The sequence below is a fragment of the Verticillium dahliae genome, genomic scaffold (assembly GCF_000150675.1).
Source record: "Verticillium dahliae VdLs.17 supercont1.26 genomic scaffold, whole genome shotgun sequence".
Taxonomy (NCBI): Eukaryota; Fungi; Ascomycota; class Sordariomycetes; order Glomerellales; family Plectosphaerellaceae; genus Verticillium; species Verticillium dahliae.
In genome coordinates this window covers 270656-289592 of record NW_009276941.1, presented here as the reverse complement: position 1 = coordinate 289592, position 18937 = coordinate 270656, and the positions used below count along the sequence as shown (strand labels likewise).

The 18937-nt window shown below is 56.8% G+C and overlaps 3 protein-coding genes across 3 annotated transcripts in view; 1 reads left to right on the top strand and 2 right to left on the bottom strand.

The window, feature by feature from the left end:
• Positions 1-2810, bottom strand: part of VDAG_09500 (keratin-associated protein 10-4) — a gene marked incomplete at both ends in the record, with an annotated part of 6988 nt that extends 4178 nt beyond the window's left edge. The window contains one exon of the mRNA XM_009658461.1: positions 145-2810. Coding sequence (XP_009656756.1) covers positions 145-2810 — 2666 coding nt within the window. The remainder of the gene's footprint in view (positions 1-144) is intronic.
• Positions 2811-11903: 9093 nt separating this feature from the next.
• Positions 11904-16079, top strand: VDAG_09499 (LipA and NB-ARC domain-containing protein; the record flags this gene model as incomplete). Its single annotated transcript, XM_009658460.1, has 1 exon — positions 11904-16079. The coding sequence occupies one exon, from the start codon at positions 11904-11906 to the stop codon at positions 16077-16079; it is 4176 nt and encodes a 1391-aa protein (XP_009656755.1).
• A 279-nt stretch (positions 16080-16358) lies between these two features.
• Positions 16359-17822, bottom strand: VDAG_09498 (trichothecene 3-O-acetyltransferase; the record flags this gene model as incomplete). The annotated part of the gene is made up of 1 exon (XM_009658459.1): positions 16359-17822. The coding sequence occupies one exon, from the start codon at positions 17820-17822 to the stop codon at positions 16359-16361; it is 1464 nt and encodes a 487-aa protein (XP_009656754.1).
• Positions 17823-18937: the final 1115 nt, after the last annotated feature.

Here is an 18937-nt window from a genome sequence, read left to right as displayed (position 1 = left end):
ATACATGTCTCGTCAGCTTCGCAGGCTGGCTCACAGACACCGGGTCCCGTCGGCGGCACACAGACGCCGTTGACGCAGGTATCGGTTCCAGTGCAGGCCGGCGTGCACGTGGGGTTCGAGGGAACGCAGACGCCGAGGACGCACGTGTCGGTGCCAGTACAGGCTGGCTCGCAGAAGCCAGGGTTCGGCAGGACGATGCAAATACCCTCAACGCATTGCTCTCCGTTGTCGCACTCGGAGTCATTCGTGCAGGTGTCGGGAGGATTCGGCACACACACGGGACCGGTGGGACCCATGGCGCAAGTCGTACCAGGTGGGCAGGATCCCGTCTGACGACGACCGACAGCCGCCGCCGGGTCAATATTGCAAGTGGGCGGATCGATGATGGGCAGACACGTATCGTCCGGTCCGCAGATGAAGCCGGGTCCGCAAGCGGGGTTACATCCGGAAGGTGGAGTCACCGGCACGCAAACGCCGTTAGCGCAAAGCTCATCGGAGCCGCAAGGTGGGTCGCACACGGGGCCGGTGGTGGGGACACAAACGCCGTTGACGCACGTGTCAGTTCCGGTGCATGCCGGATCGCATGTGTCGGGGCCGACCGGCGGCACACACACTCCGTTGATGCATGTATCGAGGCCAGTGCAAGCTGGGGCGCAGGTATCAACGGGAGGGACGCAGACGCCGTTGACACAAGAGTCGTCTCCTGTGCATGCGGGATCGCAGGTGCCGGGAGGGTTGGTTGATGGAATGCAGACGCCGTTCAGGCAAACCTCATCTGAATCGCAGGCGGGAGTGCAAGTGTCAGGTCCGACAACGGGAACACACTGGCCATTGACACAGACCGAGCCAGGCGCACAGGTAGGATCGCAGACAGGGCCAACAGGGGGAACACAGACGCCGTTGAGACACGTCGCGCCGCCAGTGCATGCAGGGTCGCAAGTCTCGGGTCCGACAAGCGGAACGCAAACGCCGTTGACGCAGGTCGAGCCGGGAGGGCACGAAGGCTCGCAAGTGACAGGACCCACGACGGGAACGCACTGGCCGTCAACACACTGGAAGCCGGACTCGCAAGCCGGATCACAGGCGACAGGTCCCACGACAGGAACACAGACGCCGTTGATGCATGTATCAGTGCCAGAGCAGGCAGGGTTGCAGTCAGGGCCAGCATCAGGGACACAGACGCCATTGATGCACGTGTCGTCGCTGTCGCAAGGCGGGAAGCAGACATTCGGGCCAACAATGGGCACGCATACACCGTTGGCGCACGTCGAGAGCGGACCGCAAGGAGGGCTGCAGCCGGGTCCCACGGGGGGAATGCAGACACCGTTGAGGCAGCTATCGTCGCCTTCGCAAGCGGGATCGCATCCTCCAGGCTGGGCGAGCGAGACGCAGGCGCCTTCGACACATGTTTCGTCGTTGGCGCAGGTGGGGTTGCAGACACCAGGTTCGCCGTCGCCTCCTCCTCCTCCTCCTCCTCCTCCTCCTCCTCCAGGGATGCAGGTATCTTTGAGGCAGACGAAGGAAGGAGGACAAGCACCGTAGGAGCCACAGCTGTCTGGATTGCCGGGTGTCAGGTCAACACAGACGGCGCCGCCAATGCAGACCTCGTTGGGTCCGCAAACAGTGTCGCCGCAAGGACAGTCAAAGACGTAATCGCCGTCAGGTCCACCGCCGGGCTGGCCGATATAGACGGGACGACAGCTCTCGCGGTAGCAGAATTCGCCTTTTGAGCAGCCACTGCCGCATCCCTGAAATTCGCTGCCGCCGCCCAGCGGCAGGCATGTGTTGCCGCAGCAGAAAGAGTTGGGACCGCACGACTTGTCGCCGCAACTCGAGGGGCGGCCAAAGTTATACCACTGCCCGTTGTGTTGCACGCTTCCGTAACCGGCATCGGGGAACCAGCCACCGTACTGCGCGGACCCCTTGACCGTGCCGGAGCTGGGGCTGCCAGAGCCCGAGCTAGATCCTGAAGATGACCCAGACCCAGACCCAGAGCCGCCTTGTGGCTCACAAGTCTTGGGCAGGTCGCCAAAGCAGATACCCGAAACGGAGACCTGGCCCTCGGGACAACTGCCGGGGTAGGTGCTGATGTGCATGGGAACAATGTCGGACTCCCAGCAGAATGTGCCGGGGTGCAAATCTTCTTTCTTGCACTTGTTGAGTGGCTGGCCGACAGCAACATCGTGGCACCCGCCGTCGACACATATCTGGCCTGGCTCGCAGGTGGCAGCGTCAACGCCGCAGTGGTAGGGATCGGTGCCGACAATAACGGTGGATGAGCCGAGGGTGATGGGAGTGCAGACGCCGTGGTCGCAGTAGTTGCCGGGATCGCAGGCTTTGGTTTTGTCCTTGCCAGGGCCGCAGACATAAGGATCCTCGGTGAGGCCGAGAGCGATGGCAACACCGTTGACGCAGATTTCGCCGGGAGCGAGCTCGACGGGCGTGATATCGCCGCAATGCAGCGGGTCAAGGATGATCTGGATGGGCTCGCATTTTCCTTCGTCGCACCACTGGCCCGGCTCGCAGCCGTCGGGGCACGACTCGAGAGCGTCGCCAAAAGTGAGCGGCTGACATGTGCCGTTGACGGCGAGCTCGGCCGCCTTGCAGCCGTGCTCCTTGGGGTTCAAGGAGATAACTGACCAGCAGGGTTCGTGTTGGGCCGCGCGGGCAACCAGGCCGGCGGCTGAGGGGGAGTCGATGGAGGAGGAGCGAGTGACGCGGCGCATGCTGGAGGCGCCCGTGATGCTGGCCTGGCTAGCGAGCAGAGCAAAGGCTGCCAGGCTCAGCCGATCAAGGTTATTTGTCATCATAGTGTCGACTATTGTTGTTAGTAGTGGGATCTCAGATCATGATCGTCTTGATGATGAGATGGATGAGATGAGCGAGTAGGTAACAAAAAGGCCAAGAGAAGAGGATAGGGGTGATTTATACTCGATATCAATTCGAGAGCATGGAATCCAAAGTCAAAGATACCGATGTGGTTTGTCTGAAAGGGGCGGAGGCGGGTCCCAGGGTTCAAGACTGGGACTCAGCAAGACCCAAGCCCCGGGTCGCTATGCCGCTGGTCTCGCCGCTTTCGTAGATGCCTCTGCTGAGACGAACGGTATGATTTGGTACCCATACGAGGTCCAGGGATACTCTCATTCCGTCTGCCGCGTCGCGTCGATTCCAGAGGATCACCCATCACCAGCTCCACGGCCTGCTCAGCCGCAGCCCTGGGGTTTCTTAGGGCCTGGGCTTCAGGTCCACGAGGCTCGAAGAAAGGCACGGTTGCGGACATGCTCATGGCCTAGGATGGGTCAGACATGTTTGAAGCTCTGGACTGGTCCAACATGCTTGGAACTATGGTGCAGGCCCCTGGGTGGCAACGCTGTCACGCAGGGCGTGATATGTCCTCAGCGGGGCACGAACGAGTCGGCTTGAAATCCAATATCATGGCCTAAAACAAACGACACGAGGAGGCTAGCCAAAAGCTTACCGCCCGAGTAAATGCTTCCTGTGCCTATGTCGTGGATCGTGTGGAGGGTGCCACAATACCAGCCTAGGGCAGGGAGCATGGAGGGCGCTATCGGCGAGGAACATGACGTGGAGGATGTTTGTCACTTTCGTCGCAAAAGCACAAGCGAGAAAATGGCGGAGGCCTGGCCTTGGGGCCCTGGCCTTGGCAGCATCATACTTGGGTGTACCGGGAAGTGCTCAGCCAAGATTCTTGATAGACGAGCTTCTGTCCCTATTCGCACCATATCCTGGCCTTCACTTGTCAAATCTTTAGATATCCAGCCTCATTTGTTTCCTTTCACCACGTGTAGCTCACCTCCAACGTGCCTCCCATGCATGCACCAAGCTGAATGTCAACCGTCAGACTTTGCCGAGTACGTCGCGAAAGCTCCCTCGGTCTTCATGCGAGGTCTCAAACAGCTAAACCCCTGCATTCCACCGTAGATCAGATCACTACAGAGAAAGCACCGCCCGGACTCTGCGCCTCGTACCTTGCAGGCTAAGACGCCACATGCCACTCCTCATGGCTCGCTGATCCCATCGCATCCGCACATCCGCTCGCTCCTCAGCTCGCGCGGCCCCCGACGGAAGAGCGTTACACAAGGACCAAGCCTGACGCTTGCGGCTCGTCCTCGTCGCCGCCGCGCAGCTGCCACGCTAGGTACGCGATGCTCATGACTGTGACAAGGTCATTCTTCTCCTGGGGGATGCTCCTTTGCATAGTGAAGCAAAGTGCGGTTCTGGCCAACGTCCACTTAATTCGCTCGACGGGAAGATCTACAGAAGACTGCCAAAAAGAGTATGGTGCCATCTCGACTAGGAGAATGCAGTCCGATCAGAAAGGGAGCTAGGCGGGCTTAGCTCCCCTTGCTAGTCGACCTGTCATCCAGCTAGACTCACATGAAGACGAGGTGGGTAGATTGCTCCCGTTTCAATCAGTACACAGCTCGCAGGGCTAGATCCATCGGCAAAGGGCAGCCGAAGCCTCTAATGCCCTGGAGGGGCCGTGTCTGAGACATTTCACTCGTGGCTGAGATGCCAAGCATCCCTCATGCAAGCGGCCACAGCGAGCACTCCCCACGGCAGCCCCCGAAGGGTATGACGACCAGACTCCCTCAACCTTTCTGCCTGTCCCCCTCTTTTGCTCGAGAACTACAGCCCGAAGCCTGAGACAGACGGCAGGCCAAGATGGAGGCGTGGTTTAGTCATCGCTAAAGCTGGCCTGTTCCGGCTGCCTGCGAGGCGCGGCAGCAGTCGCACGCCGAGACGCCAGGCTTCTGGAGGTTTCGTGTTTGCGGATGAATGATCTCATCCTTGCAGGGCTGTTATCTCAAGGAAGACGGCTGCGACACAACCACTAGATACCGATCCGATCCGATCATCCCGCCGGGGTTTACAATCCGAGCGGCACAGGCTGGGGAGGACATGGACTAGACCTAATTGGATCCCTCCTCATTCCCGATTCGTCCTGCTCCTGTGTAAATTCTTCACAATCAGACAAGACAGCCCTTGTACACTGTGTTGTAGTACAAGGGAGAGCCACGTAGCACTGCACTACTTGTCAACACACCACATTGTTCGGGAAGAAGAAAAAGAGGGGGCCGATTAGCAGTGATTGGAGGGGAAGGCTGTGGTCGGGCAACGACTGGATTGTCTGGCCCTGGTCTCCTTGCAGTCTCCTGCCGCTGTCACCTCGAGTCTCACGACCCCTCAAGCGGTCTTGCCAGAGCGAGTACCGCGAGTCAACCAGACCATCCATGGCCTGCGCAGTTGAGACAACCACACCAAGCCACGGAATATCTGGTCAACGCCACAAACTTGTCCATCCCCCCCCCCTTAGACGCGACGATCTTTTATGATTTCTGGGGACGAATGCCGAAGATAAGGGACCTTCTGTAATTCAAGTTTGTTAGGCCTCACTAGATATGGACGGTTCTGGCCCAGCAGAGCATACCTCGTCAGATGCCCTAAGTAGGAGTGCGCAAGCCTTGGACAATGCTTTCTGAAATAGTAGCAGACGGGCGTAGAAAAGGCCAAGCCGGGAGATCAGCAGCAGCAGCGCGTTCCCCCCGAAGCGCCGCTGATCTGACTGTTCGCGCGGGGGCTGGGGCAGGCTTCAGGAGAAGGCGAACCGGCGCCAAGAGCTTGACAGCTTGGCTGGGGAGGAGCGAGCAGTCCGGTGCAGAAGCAACATTATAGCATTGATGTTTGCGGCTTCGGTTGCGGCGTGGTTCAGGAGTCCAAGCTTGCAAAGCCTAGGGGGATGGGAGCTCAAGATTGTGAGCTTGGGGCTTGGGTGCTGGAGCTTGAAGCTCGAAGCTATCGACATGATAGATAGCGCGTCTGAGCGGGTACCCAAGGGTCGGCGGTCCGAGACAGGGGGTCACGAGGCGTAGGAGACGGCGGTGGTCGTTCGGCAACTCACTCAGCCGTGTTCCTACCGCCTGTCATGAACCTGACACTAGTAACGGGCGAAGTACCCTGACGCACTTATTTCCATCTGACGTCTGCTACGATACGGTAGTGGCGACTCTGAGCGTCCTGACGCCCGTTACGCACGCCAATGGTGTCGTGGGACTACCGCAAACATCACAACATTGAGTTGCTGCTCTGCAGCTGCGAAGTGTCCCACACGCAGGTTCCAGCACGCTCATCACACGCTTAGTACAGCATGATGTTTACGTTTCTGTTAGTCTGGGCGTTGAGATTAGCAGACCTCGTGTTGTCATACTTCCTAGCATAGCTCAGCCGTGATGTGAAGCTAGACATTCAACCACCTAAGCGAGGCACTGCGGGCAATCTCTGACCGACACCCCCTTTTCGTCGCGGCCCACCGCCGTTTGCATCTCTTCTTGGCAGGGCGGGCTTGGTGAGGTTGTATCGTGAGTTGGTGATGAGGTCGTAGAGCGAAGGCAACACGCCACGAGCAGGAAGCGCGTCTTACCGATGGTCACCTGAAAAATGTGGTCTCAAGCTATCTCAGTAGTATTACCTTGTCCAGTCACCTTTCTGTCTTGGCCTCCTTCATATTGGCTGGGAAAATTTGAGTTTTCACAGCAAACCTTCGATTCACCCCTCCCCGTTTCCTACTACTGGCCATCCTGCTTCCTGGTCGGCGGACGAGTGGCTTCTTCCGTTTACCGGCATTCTACATTCTGCATAGTCCAATGTGTCCCGATATCTTGAGACATTCGCGAGCGTGTTATACTGAATACGAGGTGAGCTTAGGAGAGTCAAGGGCCGTGTCGGGGATTGTTCGAAGCCGGCGCCACTTGGCTGAGCACTTCTGACTCTTCCATCTTTCAGCCATGGCCAGTGGAGAAAAATTGCGGTTGAGATGATAAGGAACGTTAAGAATGAGGAACCAACGACAGATAAATCCAGTATGTGTCATAGATATCAAGAGGTTAGGAGAAGTACCGCACTGCCGAACATCAGGTGACAAGTGGAAGCTCCGTGAACGGCTGATCTATCTAGACTTATCAGGGAGGTCCTGTCGATAAAGGGGAAGTACTAGAAAGGTAAATTATTCATCAGTAAAAAAACTCTCTATATATTCATCAGACACCCAGGGAAGCCCATCTGAAATTCCGTACGAGCAGTAGGATTTTACCGTTATACCCTTCCACTCTGCACCCATGCAAATCATTTCTATAAGCCATTATATGCGACTCCGCATGAAATTATGAAGCGCTTTAATAGTATATGCATCATTAACTTCCATGGCTTTCATATACTGGGTGACCACGGCCGGGCGGCACTATAGAGCCATACCCGAGTCGACGAAGCGCATTATTAGAGAGCCAAATCATGCACTTAATATAGTTATGGATAACACGGGCATCGCTACTAGAAGCTGATAGGATACTTTTACTACGGGTTCGAAAATCTAGTACTAGCTATCAAGGTGATTTATATAGTATTAAGTCTTATAGTTTATTAGAGGACCCTATGGGTTCCCTATGAGCTGCTAAGCGGGGGGTCGGCTAGAGACTAAGGGCTACGAGAACGTATATATATAGGCTACGGAGGGCCCTCTAAGCTATAGAGGGCTAGAATTCAGATATATTACGACCCCCGACCTATCTTCTATCTACTACGGACTACGTACGGGATACCTCTTCACTCTACTCTAACTAACGCTCTAATACGGTTCAAGGCATTAGCTCTCATTGCGAAGCATCTGACTTCTAGTGCCCTGCCTAAATCGTAATATAGCCAGTAGCTGGGCGCGACTGTATACGGGACTAATTAATAATGAGGTTGAAATTCCGTCACCATAGAAAAGTCATTACGTATCAAAGCCTCTGCGAGTGTTAGTCCGGCTTTGTTCGATAGCGCTGTTCTGTGTTATAGCCTGAAATGACCTGCCCACCTAATACAACCTCGAATGCTATTGGCAAAATGTCCAGACGAAGGAAAAGGCAAAAACAACAGGTACACAAATTGGTTCTCCAGTCTGACGGAGAGATCATAATGGCTTCGTCATAGTGTTCTTCTGCCCAATGGTATTGTTGATATGATGGGTGTTTGGTCTCCATATCGCGGCCCGACAAAGGGAAGTCTGGGATTGCACGAAGAAGCTGGATTGACGCAATGAATTCAGATTCACTGCTATGAGTTAGAAATTGATGACTGGATGTGAGACTAGGAGGGCGGCGATGGCAATCAGTGGGATAGGGCTCTCAATGCATGAGAAGTGTTAAAGAGTATAGGATGCGGAAATGGGGAAAATGGGGGTTTGCTTGATCTACGTGATCTAGGAGTATATCAATGTCCAAAAACATTTCTTGTCTTCTTGAAATGGAGTCTCTGGGAATGGAAGCTGTATGCGATGGACCTTCAACTTGTTGCCATTGTCACTTGGTGTGGCATCGTGATTTTACTGTAACGTTTCTGAAAAACGCATATATCCTCACGACATTTAAGAAGCCGGGATTATATACTCAGCGCCCAATAATCACATCTCTGGGCCTGTCGCTCATCTTCGGCCATAACGCTCGTGAGCTTTCTCCAAGCCGGACCACCTCTCCCTCTACCTCGATCCGGATCTCGGCATGCTACGCCGCAATGACCCCCTTCTCGCCTACAAGCTCGGCCCACCAGGGAGAAGTGACCCCCAGGGAGAAGTGACCCTTCGCTGGTGTCAAACTCAGGAGGTGGCGATGTGGCATGGCACGGCACGGCGCCCTGACGGCGGTCACAGCCAACACGCGGTCATCTCGCATGGAGAGCATGGGCGTCAAGCATCTCCCCATCGTCCCGTCGGACCCGAATGCTTGACGGAAGTACGCGCATCCAGCCAGGCAGCTGCGCGAAGCAAGTCCTGAACATGATCAGCATCTGCGCCGTGATCAAACTCGGCAGAACGCACCCGGGACTCATAGTCGATGTCAGAGCAAACAACGAGAAGCTCCACGGGAGAGGGAGACGCATCTTCCGGCAGATATGCGTAGGAAGGCCACTTCTGGGCACTGTTTCTCAACACATACACAACATTCCTAAGCTGGATGAGAACGCTAGCATCGATTCCCTAAGCGAGCGCTGTCGCGGCAGCGTCAAACCCGCCTGGGAAGTGGGACTCTCTGGTCTGCACCGGGATATTGCGAAGCGGAGAATAGGGCGTAGAAGGTCATCTGCAGGCGTTTGTGACCGGGCTCGAGCCGAACTCGCAAGTCGTGGGCGGACCCGGACCCGCAAACGCTAGCAACTCTTCACGACGCGGCCAGTAACTTTGCGCGTATAGTCAAGCCGCTGGCATCGATGAGCGTGTGCAACCCATTGAAGAGCATCCTTATCATGTCAGGGGCTTTGATTAATGTCAAGCCGTATCGGGACCTAGTCCTGGAAAAGTGCATGGCGCTGGGCGTGGCCTTCAGGAGGACCATCATTGTCAGCGACGCATCGGCCTATGGGGCTGAATTTCTCTCCACGACGAGAAGCTCCTATAATGCTACGTAAAGATGTGAGAGGGTTGCTTGTGAAAACAAAATGGGTGTCTATGTTTGGGGCTCAGGATCTAGTAAGCGTTGAGCGCTCGGATCAGCGTCGTCTGCGACACATGCTTCTGCCGGCGATTCTCATCTCATAAACCTAGAAGCAACTCGCCTGTAGCCTTGAGCATCACAGTGTGCGTTGTAGTACATAACTAAGTTCATATCCTACTTGCCTTTCCTTTCGTACTATACGACATAAATTAGTCCCCTGAAAGTAGAGGCCTGGGGCAAATTGTGACTGCGGATTGAATGTAAATGTCACCTGCTTGACTATTATCTCGCCTCGCAATGTGAGGCTCGGCGCAAAGCAGGGCTCGCGGCCAGATTAGTCGTCTGATGGAAGCCCGACAGCATGACTCAAAGGGGGCTTGAAAGTCGAGGCTTGAGGTGTGCTACGTGGCGCACGAATCTGTGACACCGAGTTGTGAAGTTCCGACATCGCAGTTCAAAAAGGCTGTTTATTACAATAAACTGACATTAGTTGGTAACAGCTTGTTCAACATTCGGGGGACTTCCGGGGTGGGTTGGAGGCTTGGTTCGTTTGTCAGGTCAGCTGGTGTTGTGCAGCTCGGTCTGCGAAGTGGAAAAAGCCTGACGCCGTGCTATCCGAAATTCCATGACCGCTTTCTCGCCGAGTCGGGGTTGGAGGTTCAGTTGCGAACAGAATTAAGAGCATGTCGGTGTCCAAGGCGATGCATACGATATCATGTTGATGTTGGAAACAACACGCGTTCAATCCATTCAGGTACCTGTTTTAAGGCTGCAAGAGGCTCCACTGCGATGCATGATGCACTGCACCCCTGCTGTGCACCCAGATCAGCAATCGAGTGCGACGCTGGGATTGGCAGTCCTCGGGGCTGTGTGACCAACAAGTCGTGCCATGGGGTCCTAGATTATGCCCCCTATGGGCATTTTCCTTTGTTCTCTTGTCGAATCCACAGACCTGCATGCAACACAACAACACCATCAGTCGTCTTCGTCTCCAGCTGAGAGCAGATCACCGCGAGCCTCGAAAAGCACTCACAAAGAAGAGATCAAGGCGGCCTCACACGGCGCCACGAATAGACTATTGTTACTGGCGTCGCCCGCTCGAGGGCAAGGCGTGGCAAGGCCGCGAGGCCGCAAGGTTCGTCATCCAAAGGTGTGAAATTGACAATTGGTGCCGCCATATGACTCTTCGGGGGAAAATGTGTCAAGCCACGGGGCAGTAGAGCGATAATGGCACCATCACTTTGGTGATCGCAACGCAACTTTCGACGGCATCTCAGTTCTGTGGTGACCGAAATGGCTCGAGGTGTGTCACGCGAACGAAGCTTGGGTCTAGCAACGAAGGGGGCAAAAAGGAAAGTCAAAAGAAGGCTGGCTGCCTGTCGTCCCTCGAGGCACCGAGCAGTGAAACGTTACTGGCGCACGTGTGCTAAGCGCTTTCGGTCCATCGGATGTGCCGCGCGGGGGCTGTTCGGAGCCGCAGACGCTTCCGATAATGGCATTGTCGAGGAGGCCAATTGAGGACTCATAGTAGTAGGAATCAAGATGTGGACGTGGTTTTCAACTTTCGAGGTGGAAGAGAGAGAGCCCAAAGACTGTAGACAGGCAGCCATGACGGATGAGCTGGACCTGCCCTGCACAGACTGCGGTCCTTCCCTCTCTCAGCTGAGCCCCAGCCACGGCGATGAGTTGCTGCTCCCCATTGGACATCCGCGGGAAGGCGCCTGTGTTTCATGCTCCTGCCACTGGCTCGGCTCGCTCAACACCCTCAGGCTGGCGCATCCTGGTAGCAACTGCCACTGGAGCAGCCAAGGAAGGGAAAGAGCGACACTCGACTCAATTCGCTCCCCTCACTTCGGTGTAACATGCACCTGCATCACCTGTAAGAAGGACCGGGATGAGAGAGACGTACCTCGACCCGCGGAGGACAAGACAGCCAGCGGCCAGCCCATGAAGCCTCTCTTCTGCCACCTGAGCCCCTGAACCTCGCTTCCATCCTTCATGATTCTTCACGCACTGCAGAACTTCAGCCACCCAACAAGCTCTACAGTTTTCTTTGTTCACCCCACGCAGCCAAGAGTCGAACTTCACGAGGCAGAGCCTGATCTCGCCTCGCGGCGGTATGACGACGCCCCTTTTCGAATGGCATTGATGAGGCTCTGCCGACCACTGCGTCTATTCTCTATTTAGGAGTCGCATCATCCCCGGGACTTTCTGTCGGCGTTCAGTACATTACGCACACACGCATCGCACATTGCACATTGCACATTGCTCGCTTCTCCTCTATTCATTCGTCTTGACCTCACCTCATTATACGTGCCGCTCGTACGGCGTCATCAACACGACAATCCCACCACAGACAGCCCACTAAAGCCTGAGCCACCGCTACTGATCCCCAACGTCCAAACTCCCGCCATCGACATGGTCGATCGGCAAGAGATCCCCCGCGATGGCATTACTTGCGTATATGCCCATCCTGACGCACAGGCAGACATTGTCTTCCTCCATGGCCTCAACGGCAACCCCACAAGGACGTGGACTGCCAAGGACTCGGCCGTCTACTGGCCTGTCGACTTGCTGCCCAACACGCTCGGCCCAGACGCTCCAGTCGACGTCCTCGTCTACGGGTACAACGCCGACACGGCCAGCACCAGCGAACGCAGCGCCAGTGACAATTACATCTACGAGCATGCCCAAACCCTCGTGACCGATCTCACATCCTACCGTGGCACGAGGGGCACCGCAACGAGACCCATTATCTGGGTTGCTCACAGCCTCGGCGGCATTCTCTTGAAGCGTGCCCTCAACTACTCCAACGACCTCAAAGACAGACACCATGAAGCCTCACGCTCTATTTTCGTCTCGACCTTTGGCATCATTTTCCTGGGTACACCCCACAAAGGATCCGGCCTCGCAACCTGGGGTTCCATACTGCAAAATATGGCCAGAGCGACCATGCCGAGACGACTCTTTGACAGCGAACCCGTCTTGATCAAGACGCTGAAGAAGAACAATCAGACACTCCGAGACATAAATGTGCACTTCCTCGACATCTACCAGAGGTTCAAGATTCAGATGGCCCATGAGAATCACAAGACTGACTTTACCATTACCAAACGCCTCGTTGTCGACTCGGCCTCTGCCAACCCGGAGCTTCCCGGCGTTCAATATTTTGGAATCGAGGCCACGCACTCCAACATGTGCAAGTTCAGCAGCTCGACAAGCCACGGCTACCGCATTGTGACCGGCGCCATCCGCGAGTGGGTCATTCAGGGCCCCTCCGTCATCGAGCGCCGTTGGGACGTTGAAAGGAACGAATCGCGCCAGCGTGCCATCGAGGATGCCACCGAGCGCCTCGGCCCCGCTGCTGCTGGCTTTCCGGGGTTCAACACGCCGATGACTTCCTCCGGACATTTTGAAGGCCCATCTGCCCCACCACGTACTACGCCGAGTTTGAGCACGCCCTTCCTGCAGCACGCGCAATCGACTCGCTCGTCGCTTTTCATCACCCCCAGCCATTTTCACCCGGACACTGTCTTCGTCGGGCGTGACAAGGAGCTCGCTGGTTTGCATACGATGTTGCTAGACGAGCACCGACGCTCCCTGGGTACCTCGGCCGTCGTCGTGCAAGGCATGTCCGGTATCGGAAAGTCCGCGCTGGGTAAACAATACATCTTCAATCACAAGAGCCATTACCCTGGCGGCATCTATTGGATCAGGGCGAGCACGCTACAGGAGATGGAGGACGACTTCTGGCATATTGCCAAGAACGATGCTATCCGACAGATGATTGACCACAGGTCCGAGTTGGACCTTCGAGACCCTAAGAAAATGGTTGATGTTGTACGGAGTTGGTTCAATAAGCTGGAGGGATGGCTCATCATTTTTGACGGCATCCGCTTCGATGACCCAACGGCCATTGGTCACTTCGTCCCGGACAACAAGAACACCAGCATTATTTTCACTTCCACAGAGCGTCCCGTCGCTGGCAGTCATCTCCTCAACAACCCAGCCATATTGGAGCTGGGCTTGCTCTCTGTATCCGAGAGCCAGGAACTGCTCCTTGGGGAGTTGGGCAAGCACAAGCCGTACAAGCCCGAGGACCTCGACATGGCCGCCAAACTGGTCAAGCTGATGGACTGTCTGCCTCTGATGATCCACAGTGCCGCTCAACAGATGAAGGCCACCAGGGAACCACTCTCGAAGTACCTCAAGTCCTGGAAAGCCAAGCCCCACATTGGCGATGCAGCCCTGCCAGCTTTCCAGTCGATCCGCGATGACCTACAAGACCGCGGCGAGACTGCCGCGCTCAATCTCATCAATATACTTTCCTTTTTCGGCCAGCTCATTCCTGTGGAGATGTTGGCTCTGGGTCTCAAGGCGCTGGATACTCGGACGTCTGTCAAGACGAAGGGAAGCCTGAACAAAACGTTTGCCACACTCATCGCATTCGCCCTCATCGAACGCAGCGAAACAGCTGAGATTCTGTCCTTGAGTAGCAAAACCTCGGATAACAGTGGAGAGACGCAGACGGAGCCGCTCGACACGTTGTGGACCCACAGCGTTACACAGGTGTTCTTTGCCAACATTTTGGCGGACGACAAGCAGTTCTGGCTTGAACGGGCCATTGCCGTATTTTGTCGCTCATTTGATGAGGCGGATGCCAGAATGAAGAGCGCCAAGCCTGAGAGCAAGAATCCCAACAAGCCAGGTCTGGGCATGCCTGACGACTACAGACGATACTCAGCTCACGGCAAGCGGCTCCTAGAGCATGTCAACAAAATGAAGAAGACACAGCTTGCCCCTGAGCTCAATGCAGCAAGGCGTGAGCTCAGGTTGCGACTAGAGAGCATTCCTGCCGAGCTTGACCGGCTTCAGCGTGCCGTTCTGGCGAGCATCGTCAATGGTGACGAGGCACCGAGGATCTCGGTATTCCAGCGGTCGAACAGCTGGTCAACGGGCACGGCTCCGTCTCTTTCTCAGGGGTCATCCTCGTTGTCCAACTCTTCGTTCGTTGACGCTGGGCGTGTTCCGGACAGCTTCTATCGGTCCCCCATCGACCATACCAATCCGCACGACTACCATGTCCCGTACCCAGTCCCGCCTCGCTTGATGCCTTTCCCCTATGACAATACGATGCCTGCTCCGCCATTCCAGGACGATGATGCGGACGACCGAACCGTGACTCCGTTTTCGGAGCCGCGCCCTCCGTGGAACGACGGCGGGATGAGTGAAGGTGCAGGTGTACCACAGCATCGTGCGCTCCGGAGGATGGACAACAGGCGTTACCGAGACCGTGCTGGGGCGTGGAGGGATGCCTCAGCCAGCAATGACCCCCGCGTCAGCATCAGCCGGGAGTCAGTTAGAGGTCTCTTTTCCATGTCCGAAAGCACTCCGAACATCTGGATGCCTGGTCATGCCCGCGTCCTCTCCGAGAGCCAGGCCGAAGCGGGGCTTAGGAATATCAAGAAAGCCTCACCGCCGCCAAATCGCGGCGGCAGACCAGTTCAGGATCGGACTCGCAGCCCTGTGCTCGGCGCAGACAAGATCATTCGACCTGGACAAGGGTTCAGACCGGACTACCATTCCGAGCCAGCCCCAACCTCAGTTCTCGATGGCATGGCCCCGTCGTTCTTGCGCGGACCTCGATCGAGATCTCCACTGTCATCGCAGGTCGCCTCCAGTTCACATTCACTGCCCCAAGCGAAGTCTCTAGGGCAGACACAAGCTTTGATGCAGTCATCTTGGGTGCCGCCTTACGATCCTTACCCGCACTCAAACCCTCGCGATATACGAGATGACTTATTAGACTGGGACGGGGAAATGGAAATTATGGCTCCGAGTGACATGCAGACAAGCAACTCCAGCCCTGGGATATCCCAAGGCCCCTTTGCGCCTCCAATTCTCTCGGTGTCTACCAACCGACAGAGTAGTTTGCAGCACAACTATCGCGGTGAGCGGACCAAGGCGGAGCATTCGACACAACCACACGATGAGTGGACCAGTGCGAAACCATGGCCACAGTCAGCACCGCACACCCATCAACCAGCCTTTCTCTTCTCTCCTCCAGCGCAGGGCGATGCCACTCCATTGAGCCCGCATCCAGTGACTGGCTACACGTCGCAGCCCATGTCACGCTACCCGAGCTCGGTTCCCAGGGAGCCAGTGCCCATGAGCAGAGGACGTAGTCGCAGTCGTGGTGGAGAGTTCCCAGGTCGCGGCCGAGCGGCTTCGGTGGTGGAGACGGAGCCCTCGCCCCGGCTTCCAGCCTTTAGCATCGGGCAAACATCGTACCAAGCATGGGAGCAGGAGCACGGGAGGCACACGAGGTCGAGGGGCGACTCGCTGCTAGGATCCTCGGCGGCGCCCCGTCGTCTGCCTCGGACTGGCACGGCGGGTCTGAGCGGCGGGTCGCGCAGTCCTTCGCGGAGCCCTGTCGACGGTACGCAGAGCAGGGTTGCAGATGTGACCGCGGAGGATATGGTGCGCACGAGGTCGGGGCTGGGGCGAGTGGAAATGGGTGGTTGGGCACCCGGACATGGGGATGTCAAGGCAAGAGAAAACGCGGGGCTGGGGATTCGATGGCAGCAAAATTAAATGGGAGTGGTGTCGCTGGTGTGCTAGGTTGGGTTTGACAGGTCTGGTTTGGGATGTCTGGATTGGCATGGAGAGTTTGACGTGTCGCTGGGGTATTTTTTCTGTCTGGCTCGGGTTCTGACTTGTCATTTTTATGGTGTTTTCGTGAGTATTATGGAGACTTGTCGACTAGATCAAGGCGAATGTACTTTGATGCCTGTTGCATTCCCGGGAGAAGGCGATGATCTGATGGATGGTACACCACTGGAATTTTTTGTTGGACGAACGCGATGTCTTGAACTAGCCCACAAAGTCTGCCAACTCGTTCCATTCCGCATCCGCCTTGAGACGCTCCATATCCTCCTCCAGCAGACAAATGGCCACGCCGACGGACCCATCCGTCGACCGCGGCAGCAGATAGATCAAGCTCTCGACGAGGGTGAACCGCGGCCTGCGCACGCTCACCGGCAGCCCCAACCCCAGCCCAAACGCCAGCGCATACGAGTCGACGCCAGCCCACGAGCTCAGCATGACGCCGCTCTTCAGATCCATCCCCGCCGTCAAGCTGACGGCCGTCCGGTCGGGCACGCGGTCCATGTACGAGGCCAGGGCGCGCGTGCGGCGGCCCACGCGCTCCGTCGCGGGGTCGAGCTCCCTGCGCAGCGCGGCGCTCACGACGGCCAGGCCCCTTCCGTCCGCCGGGCCGGCCAGCGCGTCGAGCGGCACCGTGGCGTAGGTCATGGTCGACAGGAGGCCGAGGTAGTGGGGGGAGATGGGCAGGAAGCGGCGGGCGTCGACGGCGCGGGCGATGCCGGCCGTGGTGATGCCGGCTTTGCGCAGGCGCGGCAGGCGGGTGCGCGTTATGGCGGACCAGATGAAGGCGGTGAGGATGTCGTCCGTTGAGACGAAGGGCGTGTCGGCTGGTAGCGCGCCGCTTGTGAGGACTTGCTTTTTGAGCGCCGCGAGGGTCGAGAGTGGGAGGTCAAAGTTGGCCCAGGCGCATTTGCCCAGGGGGAAGGACGGGTCCGTGAGCAGCTCGACCATTTCGTCGTTGGCCTGCAGGGAGCGGGGCGCCGGGAGGAGGTGCGGCGCCAGCAGGTCTGGGTCTAGGGCGGCGTATTCCTCGTCGTCCATGAGGTCGATGGCTTCCGTGCGTCGGAGGTTGCCTGCCGCGAGGTCTTCTTCTGTGAACGGGCTGGTTGCCGTGGTCGCGCAGGCGCGGGAGAGGAGCGAGATGAGGCGGCCTTGGGAGTTCATGTCCATGGCGCCGTGGTGGGCGACGAAGCAGAGGATGAGGCCGCCGCGGAGAAACGTGGCCTGGATGGCGAAGATGCGGTCGACGGGCGAGGGGTCGTTGGGGTCCGGCAGGGGAAACGTGGCGATGGGAGCGATGAGGCTCTCGTCGAGCATGTTGATCGGGAACCGGGCTTGTTCGAGCGCGTCATAGGTGGGTGCGGCGGGGTCGTCGCGCGCGTCTCGTTGTACGAGGAGGGGGATCTTCTCGTGCGGGCGAATGTACATTTCTTCTGTGCCGGCTGCTTCGTCTCTGACCGTCACCATCTTGCCGGCGGCCCAGGGGAAGGCGGCGGAGAGACGCTCGAGGCCGCCGGTGAGCGTCTCCATGGCCTTGGCACGGGCCGTCTCCGAGTCGTCGGGCATGGCGTAGATGTGGCAGATTTGCGTGTAGATCTTGAGCAGCGGCTGTAGGCCGATCCTGTCGATGGGGAAGTCATCGAGGAGGTTGTCGGCGGGGAGGCCGTCCATTGTGCTGGTGTTTTTTAGGCCGTTTGTAGACTAGAGGTGTATAGTCGATAATGTCGATGTGAAAATGACCACGGCGAGAGCACTGTCAGCAATGTTTGGAGGGTTAGAACCGTCGATCAAGCGTTTTATAGACCTTCATAAGAAGCGAACAGAACAATGCATGCAGATCTGCGTCCCCCTCCAAGTGATCATGATGAGTCGACAAGGCCAAGGCTGCTAGTGTCTCTCCATTGCCCAATGAGCTGCGCGCCCTGGACGACAATACATCTCGGTCTCCATTCATCGGCAGAACAATATTGAGTTTTCGTCAGGCAGCGGGCCCATGAGCTGCAGGGTTGTCGCTTACGCCTCACATACATCATGGGAGGAAAGCGAATGCCCGCCCGGCTACTGGACCCTGAGGCGTCGGGCTGGCCGGGCGCCGGGTGCGGGGTCAAGCGGGGCCCGGAACCCGGAGCCTCCATCTTCAATCGAACCCCGTCCTACTGTTACGGGTTATACCCGTGACGTAGTATAGGCCTGTGGCTTATACATGAATGAAGCCCAGTAGAATTATCGACATTGATTCAACATGTATCCATTTAGCTCAATTGGAAAGCTGCCAACAAGGCAATTACGAACGTGTGAGGGTTGTCACTAAGCCCCTTTGGGGCCGACTGTAACACCTACATCCATTGGAGGGCGCTCTAGGTGGCTGCTGGTACCATATCTCAAGGCTCATCCGAGAGGCTGTGTGGCACAGTTCTGAGCTGAGGGGGTTATCACTTTGCAAGGATCACTAGCCCCTAATGTGCAAGGTATTTAGCATTCTGACTGACCTGCTGCTGCACGGAGTCAATCGAACGCGGCCTTGCTTCGAATCGTATTTTTCTTCAGCTTGGTTATATATTGTCAGGAGTCAATGCGGAGTCGCCAAGCAGGGGGTCAACCAGGGGGTTCAGGGCTACGGGAAACGTATATATAGGCTACGGAGGGCCCTCTAAGCTGCGGGTGGCTAGAATTTTGATATATTCCAACCCCATACCTACCTTCTATCTATCTGCGGACTACATGTGGAAGACCTCTTCACTCTGCTCTAATAACGCTCTGACAGGCTGGTAGGTCAAGGTGGGAGG